Source organism: Sus scrofa, chromosome 16 (assembly GCF_000003025.6).
Source record: "Sus scrofa isolate TJ Tabasco breed Duroc chromosome 16, Sscrofa11.1, whole genome shotgun sequence".
In the NCBI taxonomy this organism is placed as follows: domain Eukaryota; kingdom Metazoa; phylum Chordata; class Mammalia; order Artiodactyla; family Suidae; genus Sus; species Sus scrofa.
The window spans coordinates 79,883,524-79,906,235 of NC_010458.4; the positions used below are offsets into that span (position 1 = coordinate 79,883,524).

The 22,712-nt window shown below is 55.3% G+C and overlaps 1 protein-coding gene across 1 annotated transcript in view; it reads right to left on the bottom strand.

Annotated features, from left to right (window-relative positions):
- The window catches only part of PLEKHG4B (pleckstrin homology and RhoGEF domain containing G4B), a 50,594-nt gene continuing 28,811 nt past the window's right edge, over positions 930–22,712 (bottom strand). Inside the window, 17 exon segments of the mRNA XM_021076826.1 lie at positions 930–3,280; positions 4,360–4,383; positions 4,386–4,451; positions 4,454–4,529; positions 5,062–5,220; positions 6,342–6,569; positions 6,631–6,701; positions 6,704–6,719; positions 7,687–7,944; positions 10,186–10,343; positions 10,346–10,919; positions 11,017–11,667; positions 15,706–15,844; positions 16,172–16,314; positions 16,834–16,932; positions 17,265–17,381; positions 20,004–20,090. Coding sequence (XP_020932485.1) covers positions 3,159–3,280; positions 4,360–4,383; positions 4,386–4,451; positions 4,454–4,529; positions 5,062–5,220; positions 6,342–6,569; positions 6,631–6,701; positions 6,704–6,719; positions 7,687–7,944; positions 10,186–10,343; positions 10,346–10,919; positions 11,017–11,667; positions 15,706–15,844; positions 16,172–16,314; positions 16,834–16,932; positions 17,265–17,381; positions 20,004–20,090 — 2,988 coding nt within the window. The 3' untranslated portion in view covers positions 930–3,158.

A 22,712-nucleotide genomic window follows, 5' to 3' on the forward strand; every position in this document is an offset into this window, starting at 1 on the left:
TGCAGGTGATCAAGGGGCCCCAGGAGCCATGACACTCCTCCTGGCCTGGCGTCTTGGTCCTGGAGGATGGCAGAACACGTCCCCCGAACACGAACCCCAAACACGCAGCTTTGGCAGGAATATTCTGAGCCAGGGGCGCTTGGACCCCCTTTCTTCCTGAACACAGGCGGAACCCAGGTGAGTCGCCGTCCCTGAACTGGGAGGGAAGACGCTCTTATCACCAAAGACAGGAATCAGGTGTAGTTCCTGTTAAAGTTGCTGTCCTGGGTATTGAGTTACTTTTCCACAAACACTTCTCGGCTTAACTTAGTACAGAAACACTTAGGCCACGGAGGCCTTCATTTCCTTATGAGGGCTCCCATGTCATCAAAAACTTCTATTAAGTAAATCTGTGTGCTTTTCTCTTGTGAATCTGTCTTTTGCTACAGAGCCGCAGAAGAGAACCCAAGGTGGGCAGAAAAAACGTCTCCTTCCCTATGGCTCCCAGCTCTGATGGGTGTTAGAACATCGTCCAATGACCTGACATCCCCGACCCCCCGCAGCCACACACACACACATCGCGATCATTTAGGGCGATGCTGAAGCACTTAGCTCACAGGCTGCCTGGAGAGACAGAGACACAAAGACAGAGATCAAGAGAGAGACGATGGGAGAGGCAGGGAAAGGCCTTAGGAGGGAGGAAGAGCCAGTGGACATGCTGGGGTGGGGGTGGGGGTGCAGGTGTGGATGGGGGTGAGAGTGTGGGTGCAGGTGGGGGTGAGTGGGGATGCAGGTGGTGTGGGTGTGGGTGCGGGTGTGGATGGGGGTGAGAGTGGGTACAGGTGGGGGTGAGTGGGATGCAGGTGGTATGGGTGTGGGTGGGGGTGAGAGTATGGGTGCAGGTGTGGGCGGGGTGAGAGTGTGGGTGCAGGTGGGGGTGGGGAGACTCAGGTCAGACCCTCCATCAGGGACAGTCCTGCTTGCTGTTCTCTCAGCACCTCAGCAGTGCCTCCTCTGGGGTGGGGCGGGGGTCGACATCAGTTGGGGAGGCATCACCCTCCAGGGGATCCCAGCCTTGTCAGGCAGGCAAGGTGTGTGGGAGGTGACGGGAGCTTCCCCTGACCTCACCTGAGGATGGGGGACAGGGACAGGGACCAGGCTGATCCCAGAGGGGCCTCAGCCACCCAGGGCCCTGTCCCCTCATGCAGGGGCCAAGCTCCCTGGGGTCGGCATGCTGGTCATGCCCCTGACCCAGCAGAACCCAGGAGGAGAGGCCTGACTGTGTGGAAGGAAAAAATAATCCATTTATGTTCCTGAAGTTGGGAACAGTCGGCACTGAAACGGGGAACAGGGAAAGCAGCTGATGAGGAAGCTGAGGCCCCTGCCCCCAGCTGCTGACGTCTGGTGTCGCCCTTGCCCAGGATGGGGCCTGGGGGGAGGGGGCGCCTGTGGCAGGAGGCCTGTTAAGGCCTCCTCAGAGTGGTGAGGGGTCCTCTCAGGTATCATCCACACCGACAGGACCGCCCAGCACAGGCCCAGCTTGTCCGAGCACAGCCTGACTTGTCCCAGACTCACGGTGGAACCTAACTCCAGCACCGCTAGCAGCACCCAGCTTTTTAAAGGTGACTGTCATGCTCAGGAATGGCTCCTGGCTTCCGGGGCACAGCGCACAGGCTGCACGTGGGTGGCCCCGTGGCCTGCGTCACCTGGCAGGCCGGGAAACACGGTCCAGAGGGCCCCCTGCTCTGGGACACCCCATGTCCCCTGTCCTCCAGAGCCGGGGGTCCACACTCTCCTGCTCAGGGGCTCTGTGCAGGCAGGACGAGGGGCCCCTGTGACACATGCCCGGGCCCCCCGAGGCTGGCAGGGGGCGGTCAGGAGCCCGGCTCGAGTGCGTTCTTCCTCGTGTGCTCACCTGGGTCCGGGTTCCTCTGCGCAGAGGGGCCGCGTCTCATCTGGCTCCATCACAGCTGCCAAAGACGGACCACTGTTACGTCCCCACCCCTGCCCCTCGGCCTTGTCCCCCACGGCGCTCTCAGACTTGGGGACACGCATCCTTTTGAAGATCAATCGGGCTGAGCAAGGGCAGGGACGGACACCCTCTGCAAGGTGACACTCACAGGTCTGGAGAGTGAGGGAGCAGCATGGCCAGGACAGCCTCCGCCGGCATCACGGGGCATCCAAGGCCAAGGCTACAAAGGGTTTTGGCCCTGAAGAGAGTCTGTTCAGCGTTTGCTGACCCCAGAACATGAATGGGAGTGTGTATCTGTCCACGTGTCCCACGAGGAGCTGATTGTGTGAACAGAGCATTAGATGACTTCGTGTGCAGTTTACGGAAAAGGCACAGGGAACCAGATTTACTGACAGATCTGTGATTAGATCTGGGCCAGACTCGGCTGCAGGAGGTGGAGGTGGCCTGGGGCTCTCCTGCTCTGCCCTGAACCTGCCCAGACCAGACGGGTGCCACTGCCACGCTGTCCCCTGGTGCTCCTTCGAGCCCCCCCCACCCCCAAACGTCCAGGCTCTGAGATCTGAGTGGAGGAATTGGCCTCAGAGCCGAGGAACCTGCAGTGCTGGGGCCTCTTCCTGGACACAGTGGGCACCGTGCCCAGGCCTAGCCCTGGCGGGCGTCCTGTGGCTCCCACCCAGGGCCGCACTGAAGGACTCTGGGGCGTGTGGGACTCTTGCTCCAAGACTGGGGGTGCAGGAGTGACAGTCCTGGACACGCCATTCAGCGAGCAGGGCAGGAGGGTCCTCCTGCAGCTGCAGCCTTGTCTGAGGGGTCCCGGCTGTAGCCCCTCCCTCCCATCTTTCCCCCTTTTGTTTATGTTCCAGCAAATTAGAACTGGACACCACAGCAGGCTCCGTACTGTGGCTTTGGTGACCTCAGAGTGCACTGGCCAGCCTCCAGGCTGCGGGCAGGTATGACTGGGTGTCAGAAGGAAAAGGTGCTGGGTCCCCAAGGTGCCACCCCTGATGGAAGGATGCTCTTGAGGGCACCCCTGGAGCCCAGTGGTGTGACCTCTGTAGAGTGACCAGGGGCCAGGGGCCCAGCCCCTTCTATTGAAATGCCCGCGCACAGAAAGAACCCTGGCCCTCCCCTGTGCCTGTGCTGGTCCCAGGGCGCTTATGCGCTTAGAGACTCTGGGGGAGGTTAGTCGGGGGTGGGGGAGCGGCCACTAACCTGTTCCCTTCATGTTGTAATCGATGGCCCTGTCGCTTGTCGCTGCATCGCCGGGCTTGATGTCCGTGACCGGCTTGCTGTCTCTCCCTCTGGACACCACCTTCTGCAGCCTGAGTTCTCACACGGGAGCACGTGGGGTAGTTTTCCAAGGAACTCCTTGGGCTTAATTCCACCCCAGTAATGCTCTGCACACCTGGCTCTGTCCCCCGAATGTTGCTGGGGGGCCGGATGTATTGGGGCGCCCGTTTTGGTCTACTTCGGGGAGCCTAAGAGGTGAATGAGGACAGAGGAAGACGTGGAACCTCGGAAACTGGGTGTCCACCCAAGTTCCCTGTGGAGTGAAGGGACATCTGCCTCTGAGGGGACAGGGGCCTGCAGGCAGACAGACTGACAGGTGTCCACATGGGCTGGATACTAAGAAGAGTCCAAGCGCAGAGTGGGTCTGAGCACAAGTTACTGCTCAAAACCTGAGCAAAGAGGACAGTGGCTACAGGTGGGGGGGGGCAGTGAGGTGAGGGGAAGGGCAGGAGCAGAGGGACGGCGGTTGGGGGTGGGGGGGCAGGCCCTGGGGACTCCCTGTTCCAAATATACCCAAACACGACCACCTGGCCCTCAGGGACTGCCCCCGCTGCTCAGCACGCCAAGTGGCTTCTCAGTCCCCTTGGGGTCAGTCAGCCCTGATGAGCGATGGGGGTGCCCAGGGCCTGGACCCCGCTGAGGAACAGGGAGTTTCTCAGGCCTGGGGTCAGAGCTGCCAGGAGGGGCGCCAGCTTGGGGGGTTGCTATGGAGAGGGCACCTCCAGCAGCCAGCCTGGTTAAACGGACCCCTTGAGAGTAGACGCAGGTGTCCAGTGATGAAATCAGGTGACAGGAGGGCGGACATGAAGGAGCAGACGGGGTGCCCTGACCTGTGGGGCCATCAGCCCTGCATCCAGGAGGTCGGGGGCCTTGACAATAGGATGGGCCGAAAGCTGACCCCAGTTGGTCTGAGGGAGTCTGGGAGCGGAGGGGGCTGAGACCTTTCTCTGGAGAGTGTGCAGGGGTCTCGTGTGTTGTTTTAAGCAGTGTTTGTGCGCTGACGGGAGGGAAGCTCGTAGAGGGTGCTACCCGAGGGGGCCTCCCACACTGGACAGGTGCCCCGAGCCCGGACTGAGCCCAGCCTGCAGGCGAGAGGCCCTTCCAGCCGCTGCCCGCACCTCAGCGCTGCAGAGCCTGCCGCCCAGGGTCTTCTCTACGGCGGCCGCCCAGGCAGTCTCGACCTCCGAGGAGCTGGCCTGGAGAGTGTAGTGTCCTGAGATTTCCGCTGCCCTCGGAACCAGATCTCAAGCCTCAAGCCGCTGTCCCCGACGTTCTCCGTCGTCCCGACCTCCGTCGTCCGGAGCCACAAGACCAGAGGGGCCTCAGACCCTGCTCCTTGGACAGCTGACTGCTCTCTGGCTGACTCTGACCCCAGCACCTCGGGTCCCTTTCCCCAGACCCCAAGGGGTGCGGATGAGGCCCGGCCAGGGGTTCGTGGGGGACGGGCTGTGTCTCCTTCCCGCCCCCTCAGCAGTGGCTCCCTCCTGGGGCCTGTTTCCCCCAGAAAGGTTCCCTGGTGCCTCCTCACAGGAGCCTCTGACGGCTCCCTGGCAGGCAGCAGCCATGGCCTGGGGCTCTCGGGGCCTGCCTGGCTTGACAGGTGAGGGCCCCGCCCAGAGACCCCCCCCCCCCCCGCCACGGGAACGCCTCCTCCCCAGTTACCCGCCTCCGCCCAGACCTGCAACACTTCACTGGCTGAGAAGACGTCTGCTTTCCAGCCTGGAGGGGCCGCTTCTGAGGCCTGTGGATCCCAGATTCAGCCACAGAAGCCCAGGAAAAAATGAATGCCACGTGCTCCCTCTGGTCCCCGGCGACTGGGCCTGCGGTGCCTTGAAGGACCGCTTGTAGGTGTACACGTCAGGGCCCCCATCCACCTTCTGGGTCTTGCTGAACAGGTGAGTCTTCAAACAGAAACACGTGCCACAGCAGACGTGGAGCTCATCCTGGTGCCTTAGCTGCCCCTGCTCCTTCAAATCCACCTGCAGGGAGCCAGCCTGGTCCCTGCCCTGATCCCTGAGGTCCACTCAGTCACCAGCAGCCAATGACTACAGGATGAAGCTCCACCCAGACCCTGGAGGACAGGTTTGGAGAGCTTCCAGGATACAGACACGTGGAGGTGCGGAAGGGTGCTGCTTGGAGGGGGCAGGGCAGCCCACCCCCTTCCCCGCACCTCGCTGTGAGCCTCTCTTCCATCACTCACTTAACCCCTGGAGGGCTTAGAGGGCCCGGATTCACATGTGATGTCTGGACTTTGACCTGGTGTGGAGTGGGGGTCGAGGCCCCAACCTGTGGGGTCAGATGCTGCCTCTGGAAAGCCAGCGTCACACTGAGCCGACGGCCGGCAGCATCCGAGACTGGCTGGGGCGTGCGGGCAGAACCCTTTGTTGGGGGCGCCTCAGGCCCACGTCCCCACTCCCGTGTGGGGGTTACAGTGGGAGTCCCTCTCTTCAGTTTGACTTAGTCCCCCCGAAAGCCTTTCTGTTCATTTTAACTGAGTCCCCTTTGGATGTGGCGCTGGAGCTCACTCACTGTGGGTAAACGTTCACTGCGGCGCCTGGAGCTCTGTGACGGCTGCATGGGGGGATCCCCACACTTCCCTTCCGTGGACGGCCCTGTCCTGGGTGATGCCCGAGCTGTCCCAAGTCACTCTGCTGAGCTCACTGCATGGAGTTCTGGGGTTGAGCACCTGCGGCTGGTCTGTTGTCTTGAAACTCTTAATGCCGCTTTAGCGAGGCACCTGCTTTGTCACCCAGAGCAGGGAATTCCGCGGCTGTCCTCCTGGGGGAGGTCTCCTCCTCCTGGCCTCACCCCTACCCCCTCAGTAGAGGTGAATCTGCAGGTCCAGGCCCAAAGCCAAGCTCAATTTTTTCCGCATCCAGTTATTTAAAAATAGCCCAACAAGCCAACATTTAGCCTTTAGAACCTGCCTGCGTTTCCTGCGGTGGCCGCGGCTCTGACTGCCTCCCCCAGGAGTTCCGTTCCCTCCCCTCCCCCTCTAGATGGCGCCCTGTTGGCCGGGGGCGGGGGTGGGGGTGGGGGGCTCAAGCCTGAAGCCCTCCCCGCAGGCCCGCTCCAGGCCACCAGGACCTCGGGCACTCACGTCGCAGCCGCGCATGGCATCCATGGCCAGCAGATGGTTGCCGAGGCACAGCTGGAAGCGGATCACGTCCTCTGTGGCCCGCAGCTCCCCCAGCTCCTGCTCACGGGCGGGGCAGCGGGCGGCCTCTTCCAGGTCCCGGAGCAGCAGTGCGTACTTGGCCATGCGCTGTACGGGCCTCAGCAGGTAGAAGGCGAGGTCCATCCTGTTGCCCAGCTCCCACTGCCTGTCCTGCAAGGCCGGGCATGAGGGTCAGGCTGGCCCGGCACAGCTCGTGGGCTGGGAGGACAACCTGGATGAAGGCGTTGCCGCTGCTGCGGAGCAGGGCATCCAACAGGAGCTTGTGCTTGCTGTAGAGCAAGCACATCCAAACTGCTCTTCCTGCAAAGGGAGGGCATGGCCCTGAGGTCAGAACCTGGCCCAGCCCTGGTGGTCCCACTACCATCATTAGACTGTCAGCTCCCTAAGTGTGGCGGGAGCTCCTGGGGCCAAGGCCAGAGTTCTAGAATTGGACTCCAGGTATGGAGTTTGGAGACAAGGCAGGAGGTGTGCTCAGAGGGCGGGCCTGGGGGGCTTTGAAATATTCAGTAACAGGAACCCAGGTCGTCTAAACTTTTAATTCTCAAGACTGCTGTCAACATAAAGCAACGTGGAAGTTGCACATTCTGGCTAAATGCACTTTTTAAGAAACAACTGAGAAGATGCAACACGTGGGATTTCTTTCATGCATGGGTGTTTTCGCTGTGGTCATTCACATTTGATAATAAATAATGAAGCAAAGTGTCACCTGCCTGCAGCACGGATGCTGCCTCCCTGCCCCAAACTGCTTGGTAACTACTTGTTCAAAGAACAAGTGATTGGTTAGTTCTTTTCAGAGCAAATTAAGACTTTTATTAAAGACCTAATATTCACGGTTGAGAAGAGACCCATCAAAACCACAGGTCTCCTCAGACCAATCTGCCCGTCCATGTGGCTCTCAGAGCTGTCAGGCGGGCCTGGGGCCTATCGGGAAGGGGAGCCGGGTAGGCTCACAGGAGGACTGTGACGGGGACCAGGTGGGCTTCCTATGTGCACAGAACAAACTGAGTGTGGAGGTTGCTTTTGGCCATTTAGCATTGAGAGGTGAGGGGCGGGCTGTGGGCAGATCAGGTGATGACACAGCAGCAGCCCCGGCTCCATGGGGCTCTCCACAAGGGCTCCATCCCCTGACACGGAGGGTGAGTGTCTGCCCTGGGCTCTCCTTGTGGACAGTGGTGACTGTTTGGGACACACCTCCTGACCTGGACGCAGGGATCCACAGGCCTAAAACGTGGGCCTCTCCAGCACGAGCAGGGCCCAGGGGACTCACATGTCCCAGGAACCCGTGGGCCACGGCCCAGGGGCAGTGCCAGCAGCAGCAGCGCTCCAGCTCCCCGGGGCAGTGCCGGCAGCGGAAGGCATAGAACTTCTTCCAGTTGCTGAAAAGGAGGCTGCGCTTCCCTCGAAGGTCCTGGTGCAGGTCTGCCCTTTCCAGTTTTGGGAAACAGCTGTCGATGACGTATCTCAAGGACCTAACATACTCCCTCCCCGTGAGACCATCTCGGCCATCACGCACTGTGGTCGGCTGCTGGAAGACAGAGAGCTGGAGGGACACTCAGGTCACGCCGCCAGCCTCACGAGCCGCTCCATCAGCATTGTTCCTGCCTCGGAAGAAGCGAGAGACTGAAACTCCAGAGCAATGAACCCCGTTGTGCTCGGCGGGAGACGCACATGAACACTCTCTCCCCTACGTTTCCTCTCTTTGGCGACGGATGCTTGGAGTAAGCTCTGTACCTGGGGTCACCTGCCTGCTGGTGCTGGGCTGATCCTTTGATGGGGATGTAAGAAAAAACCAGAGGCGCAGGGGAGGGTCACAGCAGAAGGAAAGCTGCAGCATAAACACTTCTCTCCTGCTGATCACGGCCTTTTCAGGGGAGAGGTCCCTGTGGCAGCTGACAGGAGACTCTCAGGCTCCCTGACTTTGCCCTGTGTCCAGATGGTTGGACTCTGGTGCCCTCTCCAGGGGCAGCTCTGGCAGGAGGAAGACCTGAACAGTCCAGCAGACCCTCCACCAAGAAGGCCGTGCTGGAGATTAGAGAAAACAGGTTTCTGATGCACACAGGCCAGTAACCTCCCACAAGTGTTCCCAAAAAGTCAGCTTCCATAGTGACATCTGACCCAGACGCAGAGAAGCCAGAAGTCAGGGCCGGGGGCCAGGGCAGAGTGGAGATGGACAGCGGCAGACGGCTCTTCCCTGACTGGCCGCGTGTCTCTGCACTTTGAAGGCTCTTCATCAGGGCATCGAGAGGAGGTCTGCTGGTGAACTGTCCCCCCTACCCCAAAGCTCATTGCCTTTCCCTCCTGTTTGCTAGCCTCCCACCAGCAACTTCCTCAAACTACTTGGTCCTAATCACAGTGGGAATTGGCAGATTTTCCCCTGCATTTATTCATCTTTCTTTCTTTCTTTTTTTAATTTTCCAAAAAAAAAAGCAACTGATGATAGGAAACACACCAGAATGGTGTCAGTGCTGAGTTCACCCTGCTTGCAGGCCAGCAGAGCGGACGGTACAGGTGCTCCTTGTTTCTGGGGAGACAGCGCCCTCTGCTGGTCAGCAGCCAGGAGCCCCCGGCAGCAGTGCTGCACACCCAGCCGTTACCCAGGGCCTGGCACCCAGGCTTGGCCTCCAAGTCACCTCCCGTCCATACCCACTGGAAACAAGTGTCATTCTTCAATATTCAGAAACAAAACACACACCAGAGTGGTCTGGGGACTTGGACCAAGTAAATGGAAATTGGCTCACAGAGCCTAGAGATGTGGTGAGACATGACCGCTGGCTAGACCACCTCTGGACCACTGGCGGGAGGTCTGAGTTTCCTGGGAGGATGGTTTATGCGGAGCTCCCAGCCCCAGCCCTGGTGGCTGAGGAGGACTCACTCCCTTGCGGGCTGCGCAGAGTCCAGACTTGGGCTGGGGTTGGGGGAGCGGTGTGAGGACAATGAAGACAAGAAGGCGGACCAGTTCCCAGCGACAAAGGCAGGACAGCTTCCCACACCTGCTCCCTCCCCGACCCAGGACGTCCACCCTGAGTGAACGCCCCACCTCTCTCTTCTGCTGTCCCCAAACCCTCCAAAGAGCTGGAAGGCTGCCCACAAACCCACACCTCTCCCTGCTGCCTCCCATCCCGCAGGGCTCTGCCTTTAACCAGGCAGGTGAAAGCTGTTTCAGAAGAGCACTGCGTAACCATCCCAGCTCAGATCCAAGCTGCCTTCCGGAGGAAACAAACATGGACCCATCAAAGAGCAAAGAAAAGGAGGAGGTGGTCCCTCCAGCCCAGGAGTCACTATAAACAGGAACAAAGAGCCCAGTAGGCCAGCATCACTGTCACTGGGGTTGGGGAGGGCCTTGTGCTCTTTTTATTCAAACATTTAAGAAAATGTGTTTTTCTGCACGCAGCTTCCTAAAGGTGTAACAAACTAAATGGACCTCTTTATTTGGGCAACAGATAAATGGGTACACGCTTCTTACCTTGACACTTGGAGATTTTTTTAGAAAAGCTGTCTTTGAGGTAATTTCTTTATATTGTGGGCTTGACTTGCCTATTGTCGTTTTCTATAAATGGGTTCTAAATAACAAGAGTGGATTGTTGAACCACCAGACTGGGTGTGTGGGACAAACCCTGAGGAAGGCGGCGGGCTTCAGGAACTCCTTTCTCACTCAGCACGGGGAGGTCACTGATGCCTTGCTTAAAATCAAACGTATTTCAGCCTGGACCCCACAGGTGGGCCTGGAGGGGCGTCTGTGAACCTCCCACATGCGGCAGTGCACTTAAGCGTCCCCACGGACCCCCGCGCCCATAAGCTGGAGGGCCTCCGCCTCGCCTCTCTGCTCGCGCCCTCCCATCCTCGGGGGGTGGGTCCTGGAGGGAGAGGACAGACTCTGGTTCCGAGGCACGGAAGTGCGCTTGGCATGTGGCCTCAGTGGGGAAGCTTCTCGGAGGCCACGGCGCTGGTCACCTCCAGGCCTTCAATAAAGACCCCGGTGTGACCCAGCCAGTGGGAGTCCCTGTGGTCTGCATCGAGCTGAGGAATCTCAAAGCTTTGTGTCTTCCTTGTCACCTTTCTCGTTGGATGCTTCCTGGGGTGGACAGTGGGTGTCTGCATGGGCTCGGAGGAGCAGGTGGAGCCGGGGTCCTGGGCAAGTACACCTGGGCCCAGGCACTCACCCTCCCACCCACACAGAGCCACTTGTCCAGCAAGGCTGGGCAGCAGGTGGGCCCATTCTCCAGTGCAGCCCAGGGGGGTCCAAGAAGGTGCCAGGGGCCGCCCCTCGTGCTTCAGGGGGTTCCGGCCCAGGGGTGGGGTGCCAGGGCTGGGGGCTGCCTCTCCAAGGGCCTCTTGCCAATGGACTCCAGTCTGCAGCCACAAGTCACCGCCAGCCACCACCTCGCTCATCCTGGGGAAGCTCCGTTTGGCCTCCTGGAGACAGCTCTTCAGATCCTCGGCGGCCAGCTCTGGGCCCAGGTGCTCGAGGGGCGCACTGCGCCGTGGTGTCCACCCACTCACCTGCACAGCAAAGGAGGGCACTGGTCAGCACAGTGAAGGTGGTCACAGCCAATGTGGACTCGGTGGACTCCACCCGGGGTCCTGGGTAAACTCAGGTCCTGCTTGTTCTGCTGACCAGGGTGAGCCAGAGGCCAGAGCAAGAAGAAGACCCTCTGCCCGTGAGGGCAGCTGCCGGCCACACTGGACCATCAGGGCTGGAAAGACCGTGAAACAGTCCCCATCTCTGCCTGGTGTGGGAGCCAAGGGATAGTGACAGTGGCCAGAGTTCCTGGCCTGCCTGGCCCCGTGGATTCTGTGCTCCTGAGGGCTCTGACCCCGGCACCCTAACAGTGAGCAATTTTAGGGCTGGCGAGTGTGCAGGTGCTGCTGGGCTGCAGCGATCATTCTGGGTCTTGAGGGTCCCTGTGGCCTGCTGGGTACATAAATAAACTCCCACAGGCCTAGGGAAAGTGGGGTGGTCTGACGGGGTGCTGCCACTGTCCCAGAGCGGGACCCGCTCAGGCCTGCCCAGGTGCCCTCCGAATGTCCAGGGTCCGCAGCAAGGGGACAGGGCGCTCACGCGTGTCCCCAGGAGGCACAGCGTGGATGCGTGTACCGTCTCGCAGAACTCAGCCAGGCGGGCCTGGCCTCCCTCCCTCTGCTCAGCCGGGCCGGCCATGGGGCTCGGACACCTTCTGAAGTCCTGGGTCCCGTCCTCTGTGCCTCGCAAGTCCTTTGCCATCAGCTGCAGTCCTTCCCAGTGACATCGCTGTGGCCCAAGGAGCAAACAGTCAGAACAAGCCCCAGCCACCCCTCAGCATTCCGGCAAGTGCCCAGCAGCACCCGCCGTCAGCCTGCCCCAGAGAGCTTTCTTGTTCCCCAGCGAGCAGCTCCAGTGGCTTGAGGAATTGCTCTTGTTCTTCTCCAAACCACGATTTAATCCACGCAGGAAAAGAAGGTGTTACTGTGAAATGTGTGAAAGGCTCTGGCTCTAAGATTTCGGAGGACAGGAGGTGTCAGATGCCACCTCAGGGCTGGTGCCCCTGGTCCCCGCAGCCACACGCCTGGTCCTGATGGCCACTTCTGAGAGCATCCTCAGTAACCACAGCAACGAGACTCACACGCCTCAGCTGGAACCACTGTCCCCACCCTCGTGTTTCTTCAGTCTGTGGGTGGGAGTGAACGCGCCCCAGGTGGGGAGGGACGACCCCAAGCCTCTGTGGCTCAAGTTTATAACTATTTTCATTGTTGGGGATGGAAATTCAGATCACTGAAAAAAGGATCCAGGAGTTCCCGTTGTGGCGCAGTGGTTAACAAACCTGACTAGGATCCATGAGGTTGCGGGTGTGACCCCTGGCCTTGCTCAGTGGGTTAAAGATCCGGCATTGCCGTGAGCTGTGGTGTAGGTCGCAGATGCAGCTCGGATCCTGTGTTGCTGTGGCTGTGGTATAGTCTGGCAGCTGCAGCTCCGATTCAACCCCTAGCCTGGGACCCTCCATATGCCATGGTATGGCCCTAAAAAAAGACAAAAAAAATTAAAAATAAAAATAAATTATAAAAAAAAAAGAAAAAGGGATCCTGTCGTGACACTCGTTACTATGCTACGCAAACCCCAGAGATGTTCTTTAGGCCAGTGGCGCTGGGGCTCTTGGGGGTCTCCTGGGAGAGATGGACAGCGGCAGGCCTGCCCGCACCACTCGGCCACGAGGTCGGGCTCAGCGCTCTGGAGATGCAGCTGCCGTGGCAGCATCGTGGTCCCAGGGAGAGTGTCGAAGGGAAAGCCCTGTGTTTTCCTGAGTGGCTCTTGTCGAAGAGCGAAGACGGGGCACCTGGTCATTAGATGCCCAGGAAGAGGTCTGCTACTGAAAAGAGGGATCAGGCTGGGTCCACAACCACCACCTCAGATGTACAAGCAGAGGAGAGAGATCGGGGTGTGTGCTCTTTGTGGAAAGAATCATGGGAAAAACCATGGAAACCATGAAACCTAGAACCGCTGGGCAGAGAACGGGAGAGGGTCAGGGGAGCAGGGGCGCCTCAGAGGCAGAGTCCCGTTTCCAACCTCCAACTAGAAAAAACCAATTCTAGTCGGTCTGAAGAATTAAATGGAAAAATTCAAACCACAAAAGTCTTAGGGTGGAATTCATTTGTTGTTCTATACCCTTAAGGTAGGAAAGGCCATTTAAAACACAAGCAGGGAGTTCCCGTCATAGCTCAGCGGAAATGAATCTGACTTGCATCCATGAGGACGCAGGTTTGATCCCTGGCCTTGCTCAGTGGGTTAAGATCCGGTGTTGCCATGAGCTGTGGTGTAGGTTGCAGACACGGCTCGGATCCCATATTGCTGTGGTTGTGGTGTAGGCCGGTGCTACAGCTCTGATTCGACTCCTAGCTTGGGAACTTCCATATGCTGCAAGTGCAGCCCTAAAAAGACAAAAAAGACCAAAAAAGCCCCACATATGCAAAGTTAAAGGACAAATTATAAATTACTAATATTTGCTACACAATCTAAGGATCAGAAGTAGCACAGTGGAACTGTAGAGAAAGTAGCCAAGCACATGAAAAAGCAATTTATTAGAAAATAAATAAAAATAACCACTAAATGTATGAAGGAAAAGTTTGACTGCAGCATAAAAATGATGATGAGACACTTTATCTTCACCTGTCAGATCGGCCAGCGAGAAAGTGGGCCTCCAGAGGTGTCTGAGGAGCCACTGGCAGACGTGTGCAAACCTCAGAGAATGTGAGCTCTGACCCCCCATCCCCGCCTGCGAATTCACACGCAGTCACAAACTGTGGAGGATGTGGTGCTAGCGAGGCCTGCAGGAGCCAATGGCAGGGGGAGCCCAGGACACCTGTGGGAAGGGAGGTCGCCCCCCGGGGGCAACCGGACCAGCCCATGCAGTAAGATCTCACTCTGGTCAAACCTACTTCCCAGGACAATCCAATTTTTAAGCATGTTTAATTTTGGGTGAAGATGGCAGACTGAGACCTGAAACACAGCTAAAGCCTCAGTAAGGTCTCTCAAGATATAAAGGATGGGACAGCAGAGGGGCTGGGAAGGAGGGGCGGGGGGCCCTGGGGTGTCCTGAGCAGGAGGAAGAGGTGAGGGAAGCTGAGGGGTTGTGGAGAGGCGGCAGCCCCACGTGCATACTGCCCCCCCAAACCTGCAGGGCCTGTGGGGTTCTCCTCGGAGGGTGAGGCGGGCAGGGGGTCAAGAGGACACTGCCCTGACTTGCAGCCAGGCCCTCCCTCTGGAGGAAGGAGGGGCGCGCAGGGCACCTCCAGCCCCACTGGTGACCTGGACGGGCAATCCAGGATCACCCAGGAGAGGCTCCGGCATGAAAAAGAGAAGCCAGGAAAACAGAGCTCTCGTTGTGGTTCAGTGGAAACAAATCCAACTAGGATCCATGAGGATGCTGGTTCAACCCCTGGGATCCAGCGTTGATGTGGGTTGCGGTATAGGTCACAGAGTTGGCTCAGATCCTGTGTTGCTGTGGCAGTGGCGTAGGCCAGCAGCTGCAGCTCTTATTCGACCCCTAATCTGGGAACTTCCATGCGCTGCAGGTGCGGCCTTGAAAAAGAGAGAGAGAGAGAAACCAGACAAGCCTGCAGAAACACCCTGGAGGGGCCAGGGGCTGGGCAGACACCACAGTCAGTATTTTAGCCAAGAGCAAGTCAGGTGCCTTAAAGAAGGGCCATTGACAGGAATAAACACACAACAATTCCATGGAGTCTTAAAATGTTAGAGTAGAAGCAAGGGAGGTTAGAAGACAAAGTAGAGAAAAACTACGCTGAAAGTAATGGGAAAGGCCAGTGACACGGCCAGTGGAGCAGGAAGAGAAGCAGGAACTAGTGGGAAGCATGGAATTCAGGAACCGGAGTGCTCATCAAGGAACCCCAGAATTCCCAGAGCAAAGGAGGAGGCTGGCAAAGGAGGAGCCTTCAAGGCGCCGTGAGGACCAGAGGTGACAATGTCCAGGGAGAAGCAGGACATGGACCAAGGCTGAGGGCAGAGCAGAGCCGACTGAGGCTAAGTGCCTGGAAACAGCGCCTCTGCTTCCGGGGAGAAAATAAACTACTGAGAAACACGAGGATGGAAAAAGACATCGTCAGATAAGCAGGCCTTAGCTTCCACCCTGCCCTCTGGAAAGTATAATAAAACAGAGAGCAGCAGGCCTCACAAGATGGGGGGGGGGACACACCCCAGGACGTCCTACAGGACAGAGGAGCCCCAGGCAGGGCCCGCCCGGGTCAGGCAAGTGCTGGTCCATGCTCCCTGCCCCGGTGGCGACAGCCTTCTGCTCCTCTGCAGCCTGGACCAGCTGGGTCACCAACTCTCACAGCTCGGGCCCCCTGCTGCCCACAGCGGGAGCTGGCTTTATTTGCAGGAAGCCCAGGGACGGAAACACATGGGGTGCCTGCTGGCCATCCAGCCGGGAGACCGGTGACTGGCCCACCCCAGTGCCCCATGGTCATCTGACACCTGAGGGTGACCGTCTTCATGTCACCCTATGTTGCCGGCTATGCGGGGGCTCCTGGCCTCATGTTCATTAACGTGGGGCATGGGACAGTGGTCGACACGTAATAGGGGTTTTACTTGAAAATGCATGTAAGCTCTCAAAAAGCCTTATATGCATACGTATATAAAGAAAATCTGGATTAAAATAACGAGGGTTACATTGGTTATATCAGGTGGCAAAGACTAACGTATCCTGTACCCCCTGGAGTCCTGACTGGTCACCTCCCTGGACACTGACCTGGTCACCTCCCCCCGGAGTCCTGACTGGTCACCTCCCCGGACACTGACCCGGTCTCCTCCCTCCTGGAGCACCTTCAGTTCCTGCAGGCCCTCCAGCTCCTGCAGACACCTGTTGGAGGTGAGGACCAGCCTGTGGACCTCCTCGTCCACTTGGTTGTACAGCCTGGAGGCAGCCTCGATGGCGTCTCTGGAAAGAGAAGGCACGCCCTGATCACTTGGCTGTCTGTTCACAGCCAGGCCCTGGGGATCTCCCGTTGGCGACCACCTGTTTACAAACACGACTGCACTCTTTCTATGTCTGACAGAGGCAGGAGCCCCAGAGGAGCTCCAGCCTGAGCAGGGCCGTAAACAGGCCTATGAGCTGCTGCCACTCGAGCCAAGGGGCTGCTGGGCTTTCCTTTGGTCGGTCACAGTGTGTCTGTCGCAAGAATGGAGGCTTGAACTCCTCGGAGATGTCGCACGTGGCGGATAGGGCTTCCCCTGACGGGCAGGCTACTGCCCAGGGCACACTCACCGGCAGTCGCAGCCCGTGCCAGGCTCCTCTCGCCTCAGCCATGCCAGCACAGTGCCGCCTTCCAGCCGCAAGCCCACCAGCCGCACGTCTTCCAGGACACACCTCATCATCGCCTTGTGTTTGCGGATCAATTCTGCGACCTCCTGCCCGGGGCGGGAGAGACGTGCTGGAAGACCTCCCCCAGGACGGCTGTGACCCATGCCCCTCGCTATGGACCGAGCCAAGAGCTCACCCACAAGAGGGCAGCACAGCACCGGACACCCTGGCCGGAGGGAGCGGAGGTCTGAGGGCAGGAAGAGAGGGAAGCAGGAGGGGACCCTGGATTTCACTGCACACCCTGGGCACCAGGACGCGTCTCCAGGCTCCAGGCCCCTAGGCCATCGAGGTCCCTTGGCCACTCCATCTCTGTGTCTCCTTTGAACTACTCACTCCTAACGGCAATCACGTGGGCCTCGGTGGCCTGTCAGCACGTGGTGATGTCTCTCTCTGGGCAGGGAGGGATTTTTTGGTCACAAGCAGGAGGAAGTGGTCTTTTGGAAGTTTTAGCTCACTGCAAGTGGCATGGAAAGGGGCCGGAGAATTGTTGCTGCAGACAATGGTTTTGGCCAACGCTGTGCGTTCCCACCTATTTGTCAAGTAAGAGAAGGGACCCCAGAACCTACCTGTGCTGTGCTTGGGGTCCTGTGGGCGTGCAGCGAGCGGATTGAATTCTGTAGGAAAACAATGGCTTCCTCGCAGTTGGCGGTAAAGGGCTCCAGCTTCTATTGAGGTTTGAGAGGCAGGAGACACAAAGACAGGCTCTGTTAGAGCTGAAAACGCGGCTGTGGGTGCCCACCCTGCAGCCCACATCAGGCTGTAGAGCCTGCTGTGCTGCCGCCCACGGACTTGGGTGGCTCTGCAGAAGCCCCTCCCTGCCCAGGACTGGGTTTCAGTGGCTCTCGAGCCTGCCATGCGTGAGCATCCAGAGACAGACGGCAGACGGTGACCATGACAGGAAGGACCCTCGGGGCGACGGTGCCCATTTCTGCCCTGAGTGAAACCATCTAAGGAGAAGCCCAGAGATGGGCCTGTGCCGTGGCTGTGAGCACCTTACCCGGCGGAAGCTGATCCAGGCCCCGTGGCTGTAGCGAAAGGAGCCCTCGAGCGCGGCAGTCAGCTGGGCGCTGTCCACCAGTCTGTGCAGGGCCTTGAGGGAGCTCACCAGCTCACACTGCCAAGGAGAGCGTTCACGGGTCAGGGCCACGCAGTGCTCAGGAAAACCCGCTGGGATGGCGCGCTCCAGGGAGGGCTGCTGCTACCGCATGAGAGGCAGGTATGGGGTGCACCACCCCGCCTGCTGGTGGCAGTACTGCAGTGTACGCGGCTGGTGCAGGAGTGAAGGTGAGACGTCAAAGGAGAGGCCAGCAAAGAGAAGTGGAGGAGAGATCAAGGGAGCGGCAAAGCTGGGGAAGAAGAGGCAAGATGCTGCCAGGGAGGGGGCAAGGGCTGGACGCGGGGCGGAAAAGTGAGCAGATGAGTCAAGCATGAGCCCCCAGGCAAACCTCAAACTTGGACAAAGCTGAACAACCATCAGGAAGCTCTGGAGGGTGAAGAAAGCCAGGCGAAGGAGGAGGCAACCAAACCAGGCACAAGGGCTGGGTGGGGCAGCCTTGCTTTTGTGGGTTTGGTGAGACTGGAGTGGCTCAAGTTCTGATAGAAAATGGGCATCTTTCTGGCCTGAACAGCCAGAGGATAGAGCCAGGGGAGAAGAGGGTCAGGTTCCACGAGGGACAAAGCCGGAGAAAGGCAGCTCCGGTCGTGTGTAACCAGACCTACATGGCAGGTCGTTTTAGTCTAATCAAGCTAATTGCACACGAACACAGCGTTCCGTGGAGGGAAAGGAGCCCTCGAGGCTTTATAACTGAACCCAGAGTCTCTACAATAGAGTATTCACAAGGTCCAGAGGATAACCCCAAACTACTCGATGTGCAAAGAATCAGGAAAACGTGACACCTCTGAAGGAAAAAGGCAAATCAACAGAGATCAACCTGAAAAGACATGGATGTTGAAACTAGACAAGGACTTTAAAGAAGCTCCACTGTAACCGCTCGATATAAAGGAAAAATGCTTGCGGTTAACGAGAGGGTAGGCAATCTCAGCAGAGATATAGAACATCTATTCAAAAACTCACTAAAAACTTTACAGCTGAAAAAATACAGTACCGGAGCTAAAAAATTCCCTGGATGGGCTTAATAGGGAATGGAGTCAGGGATTTTGAAGACAGATCAAATAGAAATAATCTGACCTGAAGAAGAGAGAAGAAAAAACCTCACTAGATTCTCAGACTTGTGGGAGAGTATCAGTACCATATGAGCAGCTGAAGTCAAGAAAGTGAGGAGAGAATGAGGCAGAAAAGACTCTTAAGTCATAAAGACTGAAAACCTCCTAAATTTGGTGACACACATAAATGCAAAAGTCCAAGAAGTTCAGCCAAATTCAACAGGATGAATAAGAAGAAACTCATGCCTAGTCGCATCATAGTCAATCTGTTAAAAAGGAGAAAATTTGAGAAGTAGCCTGAGGAAAACGACACATTTCCTATAGCTGAGTAATTATTTGATTCACCATAAATTTTTCACCAGAAGCTATGAAGGACAGAAGACAAGAGAACAATATCTTTAAAGTGCTGAAAAAACAAACAAAAAACTACCATAAAACCAGAATTCTCTGTCTAGTGAAACTATCCTTCAAGAATGAAGGTAAACCGGAGTTCCGGTCGTGGTGCAGTGGTTAACGAATCCGACGAGGAACCATGAGGTTGCGGGTTCGGTCCCTGCCCTTGCTCAGTGGGTTAAGGATCCGGCGTTGCCGTGAGCTGTGGTGTAGGTTGCAGACGCAGCTCGGATCCCGCGTTGCTGTGGCTCTGGCGTAGGCCAGTGGCTACAGCTCCGATTCAACCCCTAGCCTGGGAACCTCCATATGCTGCCGGAGCAGCCCAAGAAATAGCAAAAAGACAAAAAAAAAAAAAAAAAAAAAAAAAAAAAAAGAATGAAGGTAAACCAAAGACATTTTCAGATAAAAAGGAAGCAAGAAGAAAGAGCAGGAAAGAAAACACATGAAATGGGGAAGACCAACTTTTTAAAAGTTTTGTGATACTGGAATTTCCGCTGCAGCTCAGCGGAAACGAGCCTGACTAGTATCCATGAGGATGTGGGTTCGATCCCTGGCCTTGCTCAATGGGTTAAGGATCCAGCGTTGCTGTGGCTGCGGTGCAGGCCGGCAGCTGCAGCTCCCATTCGACTCCTAGCCTAGGAACCTCCATATGCCATGGGTGTGGCTCTAAAAAGACAAAAAAAAAAAAAAAAAGTTTTCTGATACTACGCCCTGTAGGCCTCCTTCAAGAATTCAAGGGGGGTGTTCCCATGGTGGCGCAGGGGAGACGAATCCAACTAGGAACCATGAGCTTGCAGGTTCCATTCCTGGCCTCACTCAGTGGGTTAAGGATCTGGCGTTGCCATGAGCTGTGATGTAGGTGTCAGTCGCAGCTCGGATCTGGTGGTGGTGTGCCTGTGGTGCAGGCCAGCAGCTGTTGCTCCGATTGGACCCCTAGCCTTGGAACTTCCATATGCTCTGGGTGCAGCCCTAAAAAGCAAAAACAAAAACAAAAACAAAACAAAACAAAAAAACAAAAAACAAAAATTCAAGGGATCGGAGAGAGGTTTCCAGGCTCCTGTGTGGATGCAGTAAGAACTAAGGGAAACCATTTCATAAATTTTCTCTCATCTAGGTGCTGCGGTATTTAATGTTATGCTTCACTCAGTCATATCTGATGCCGAGGGTCTGAAACCATTACCTGAATTGCTGCATCCTTGTCAGGCCTAAATGCTGATTCTTTATCCACCAACAGCAAAATACTATGAATTATGGGAGGGGATGTGTTCTGAAATGAGAAAGAAATACTCATTAGCTTTCTAATGTCTAACTTCATTGAGTTAATAGAATGGTCCAATTCTTCGATATTTTCCCAAAGTACCTACAACGCATACAATGTAGGTGCCTTTTGCTCTGAATGTAAATCATTTGCCCTTATGAATCTGAATCTACCGATTAAAATTCATATATAATAAGATTCACTCTTTTTAGTGTACGGTTCTCTAGGTTTTGAACTTATAGTCATGTAACCACCACCACAATCAAGCAGAAGCACTCCCCAGATTTCTTCACGCGCCTCTGCAGTCAAATTCTCCAGCCGCTGGCAACCACGGATGTGCTTTCTGTCTCGATAAATCTGCCTTTTCCAGATGTCCTACAAACGGACTCACACAGATAGTATCGGCTTCTCTCACATAGCACAGAGCACGGAAATGCATCATGCTGCCCAGAGACCAGGGGTTCCTGCATCTTTGCCGAGTCACATTCCACAAACTGTGGGCACCGCTCAGCAGATGGAGGGTGTGTGGACTGCTTCCCGCTTTCAGCAATCATATACAAAGCCTGTAAACGCTGTCTCAGTTCTTCGGTGTGACTATCCAGCCGTGGGGCTGCTGGTGCTAAGCGGATGTCCAGCTTCGGAAGAGACAGCCAGTTTTCCCGCGCGGCTATGCCACCCTGCATCCCACCAGCAGTGCCAAACACTTGTTCTTAGCAAGTTTGTGCTTGTGGTTGTGTATGTGGGATCTCATTTGGGTTTTAAGCTGCATTTCTCCACTGACTAATAGTGAACATATTTTAATGTGGTTATTTGCCATCCATAAATCTTTTTTTTTTTTTTTTTTTTTTGTCTTTTTGCTATTTCTTGGGCCGCTCCCGCGGCATATGGAGGTTCCCAGGCTAGGGGTTGAATCGGAGCTGTAGCCACCGGCCTACACCAGAGCCACAGCAACGCGGGATCTGAGCCGCGTCTGCAATCTACACCACAGCTCACGGCAACGCCGGATCGTTAACCCACTGAGCAAGGGCAGGGACCAAACCCGAAACCTCATGATTCCTAGTCGGATTCGTTAACCACTGCGCCACGACGGGAACTCCCCCATAAATCTTTTTTGATGAAGTGTGTTCAAGTATTTTGCCCACATTTTATTGGATTTTTGTTTTCCTACTATTGAATTTTGAGACTTTATATATTCTGGATAGAAGTCCTTTATCAGATATGTATTTTGCATTTTATCACAGTCTTGGCTATGTATTTTCATTTTCGGGTCTTTTGAGAAGTTTTAAATTTTGATGAAGTCCAATTTAACTTTTTTTTTCTTTTATGGATTATTAGGGTTAGAGCTAAGAAATACTTGCCTAAATCAAAGCCATGAAGATTTTCTGGGTTTTTTTTCTGGTGGTTTTGTAGTTTTAGAATCCATATCGATCTATGATCCATTTTCAGTTAACTGTTGTATATCATGTGAGGTATGTGTTGAGAATTTCTTTTTCTTTTCTTTTGCATACATATGTCCAACTGTTCCAACCCTATTGGATTAAAAAATCTTCCTTTTTAATAGAGTTTTTGACTTTACTGGAGTATTGTTGATTTACAGTGTCATGTCAATTTCTGCTGTACAGCATAGTGACCCAGTCATCTCACACACACACACACACACATTCTTTTTTCATATTATCTTCCATCATGGTCTATCCCAAGACACTGGATATAGGTTCCTATGCTGTACAGTAAAGTGTTTATGGCTTTAATCAAATCTCCTTGGTTTCTGTTTGCTAGATCAGGTAAAGGCCAGCCCATTCAGCAATAAAATGTTTTTATTTACTCAGTGTTTCTTCATTCATATTCCCTAAAGCTTTACTACTTTACAAATTTTTTGGCCACTCCTCTAGCATGCGTTAGCACCTGGACCAGGGATCAAACCTGCTCCACAGCAGTGGCCTAAGCCATAGCAAAGACAAGGCTGGGGCCTTAACCACTAGGCCACCAGGGACCCTGAAGACTTTACTTTTTAATACTTGTTGTAACAAATTTAAGGTTTTTTGGCAATCCCCTATTTTTAAATGAACTTACTGGGTGGGCCTCAAGACTGATCAATATCTTATTTAAGTTCATCCTATTTACTTATAATTTGTTAAGTGGCTTCCTGTGAATGACGCTATGTAAATATTTGTTGAATGAATTAGGCTATAGAAATGATTTCCCATCTTAGAGCTATATTCTATTTCTCTCACTCAGTTTAGCTAAAATTGAGTTACCATGCATTGAAACTACAAGAAGTTTGGCAAAATGTTTTTAAGCCTTCCTCTCTGAATTTTTACTAATGGGATTTGTTACTATTGCAAAGAGAATTAACATTAAGTCTCAGATAACTGAGGAGTCAATGCTTCATGGCGATGCCATGTTAAGATGCTATAACCATGACATGCCATGCGAGGGAGGGGATGAGTAGGTTCTCAGGATTGTCTTCTACCATGGGGGGGAAAATCACTCCTTCCTTTTCAAATGGAAGGCTCTTTATGGTGTCTGAGTTTTAAAAATTAATAAATTCAAATTGGATATGAAAAACAGTTGAATTTTTTCACCGTCTGTAAAAATATTTAACTACTTTTACATATCCCTCAAAACTTA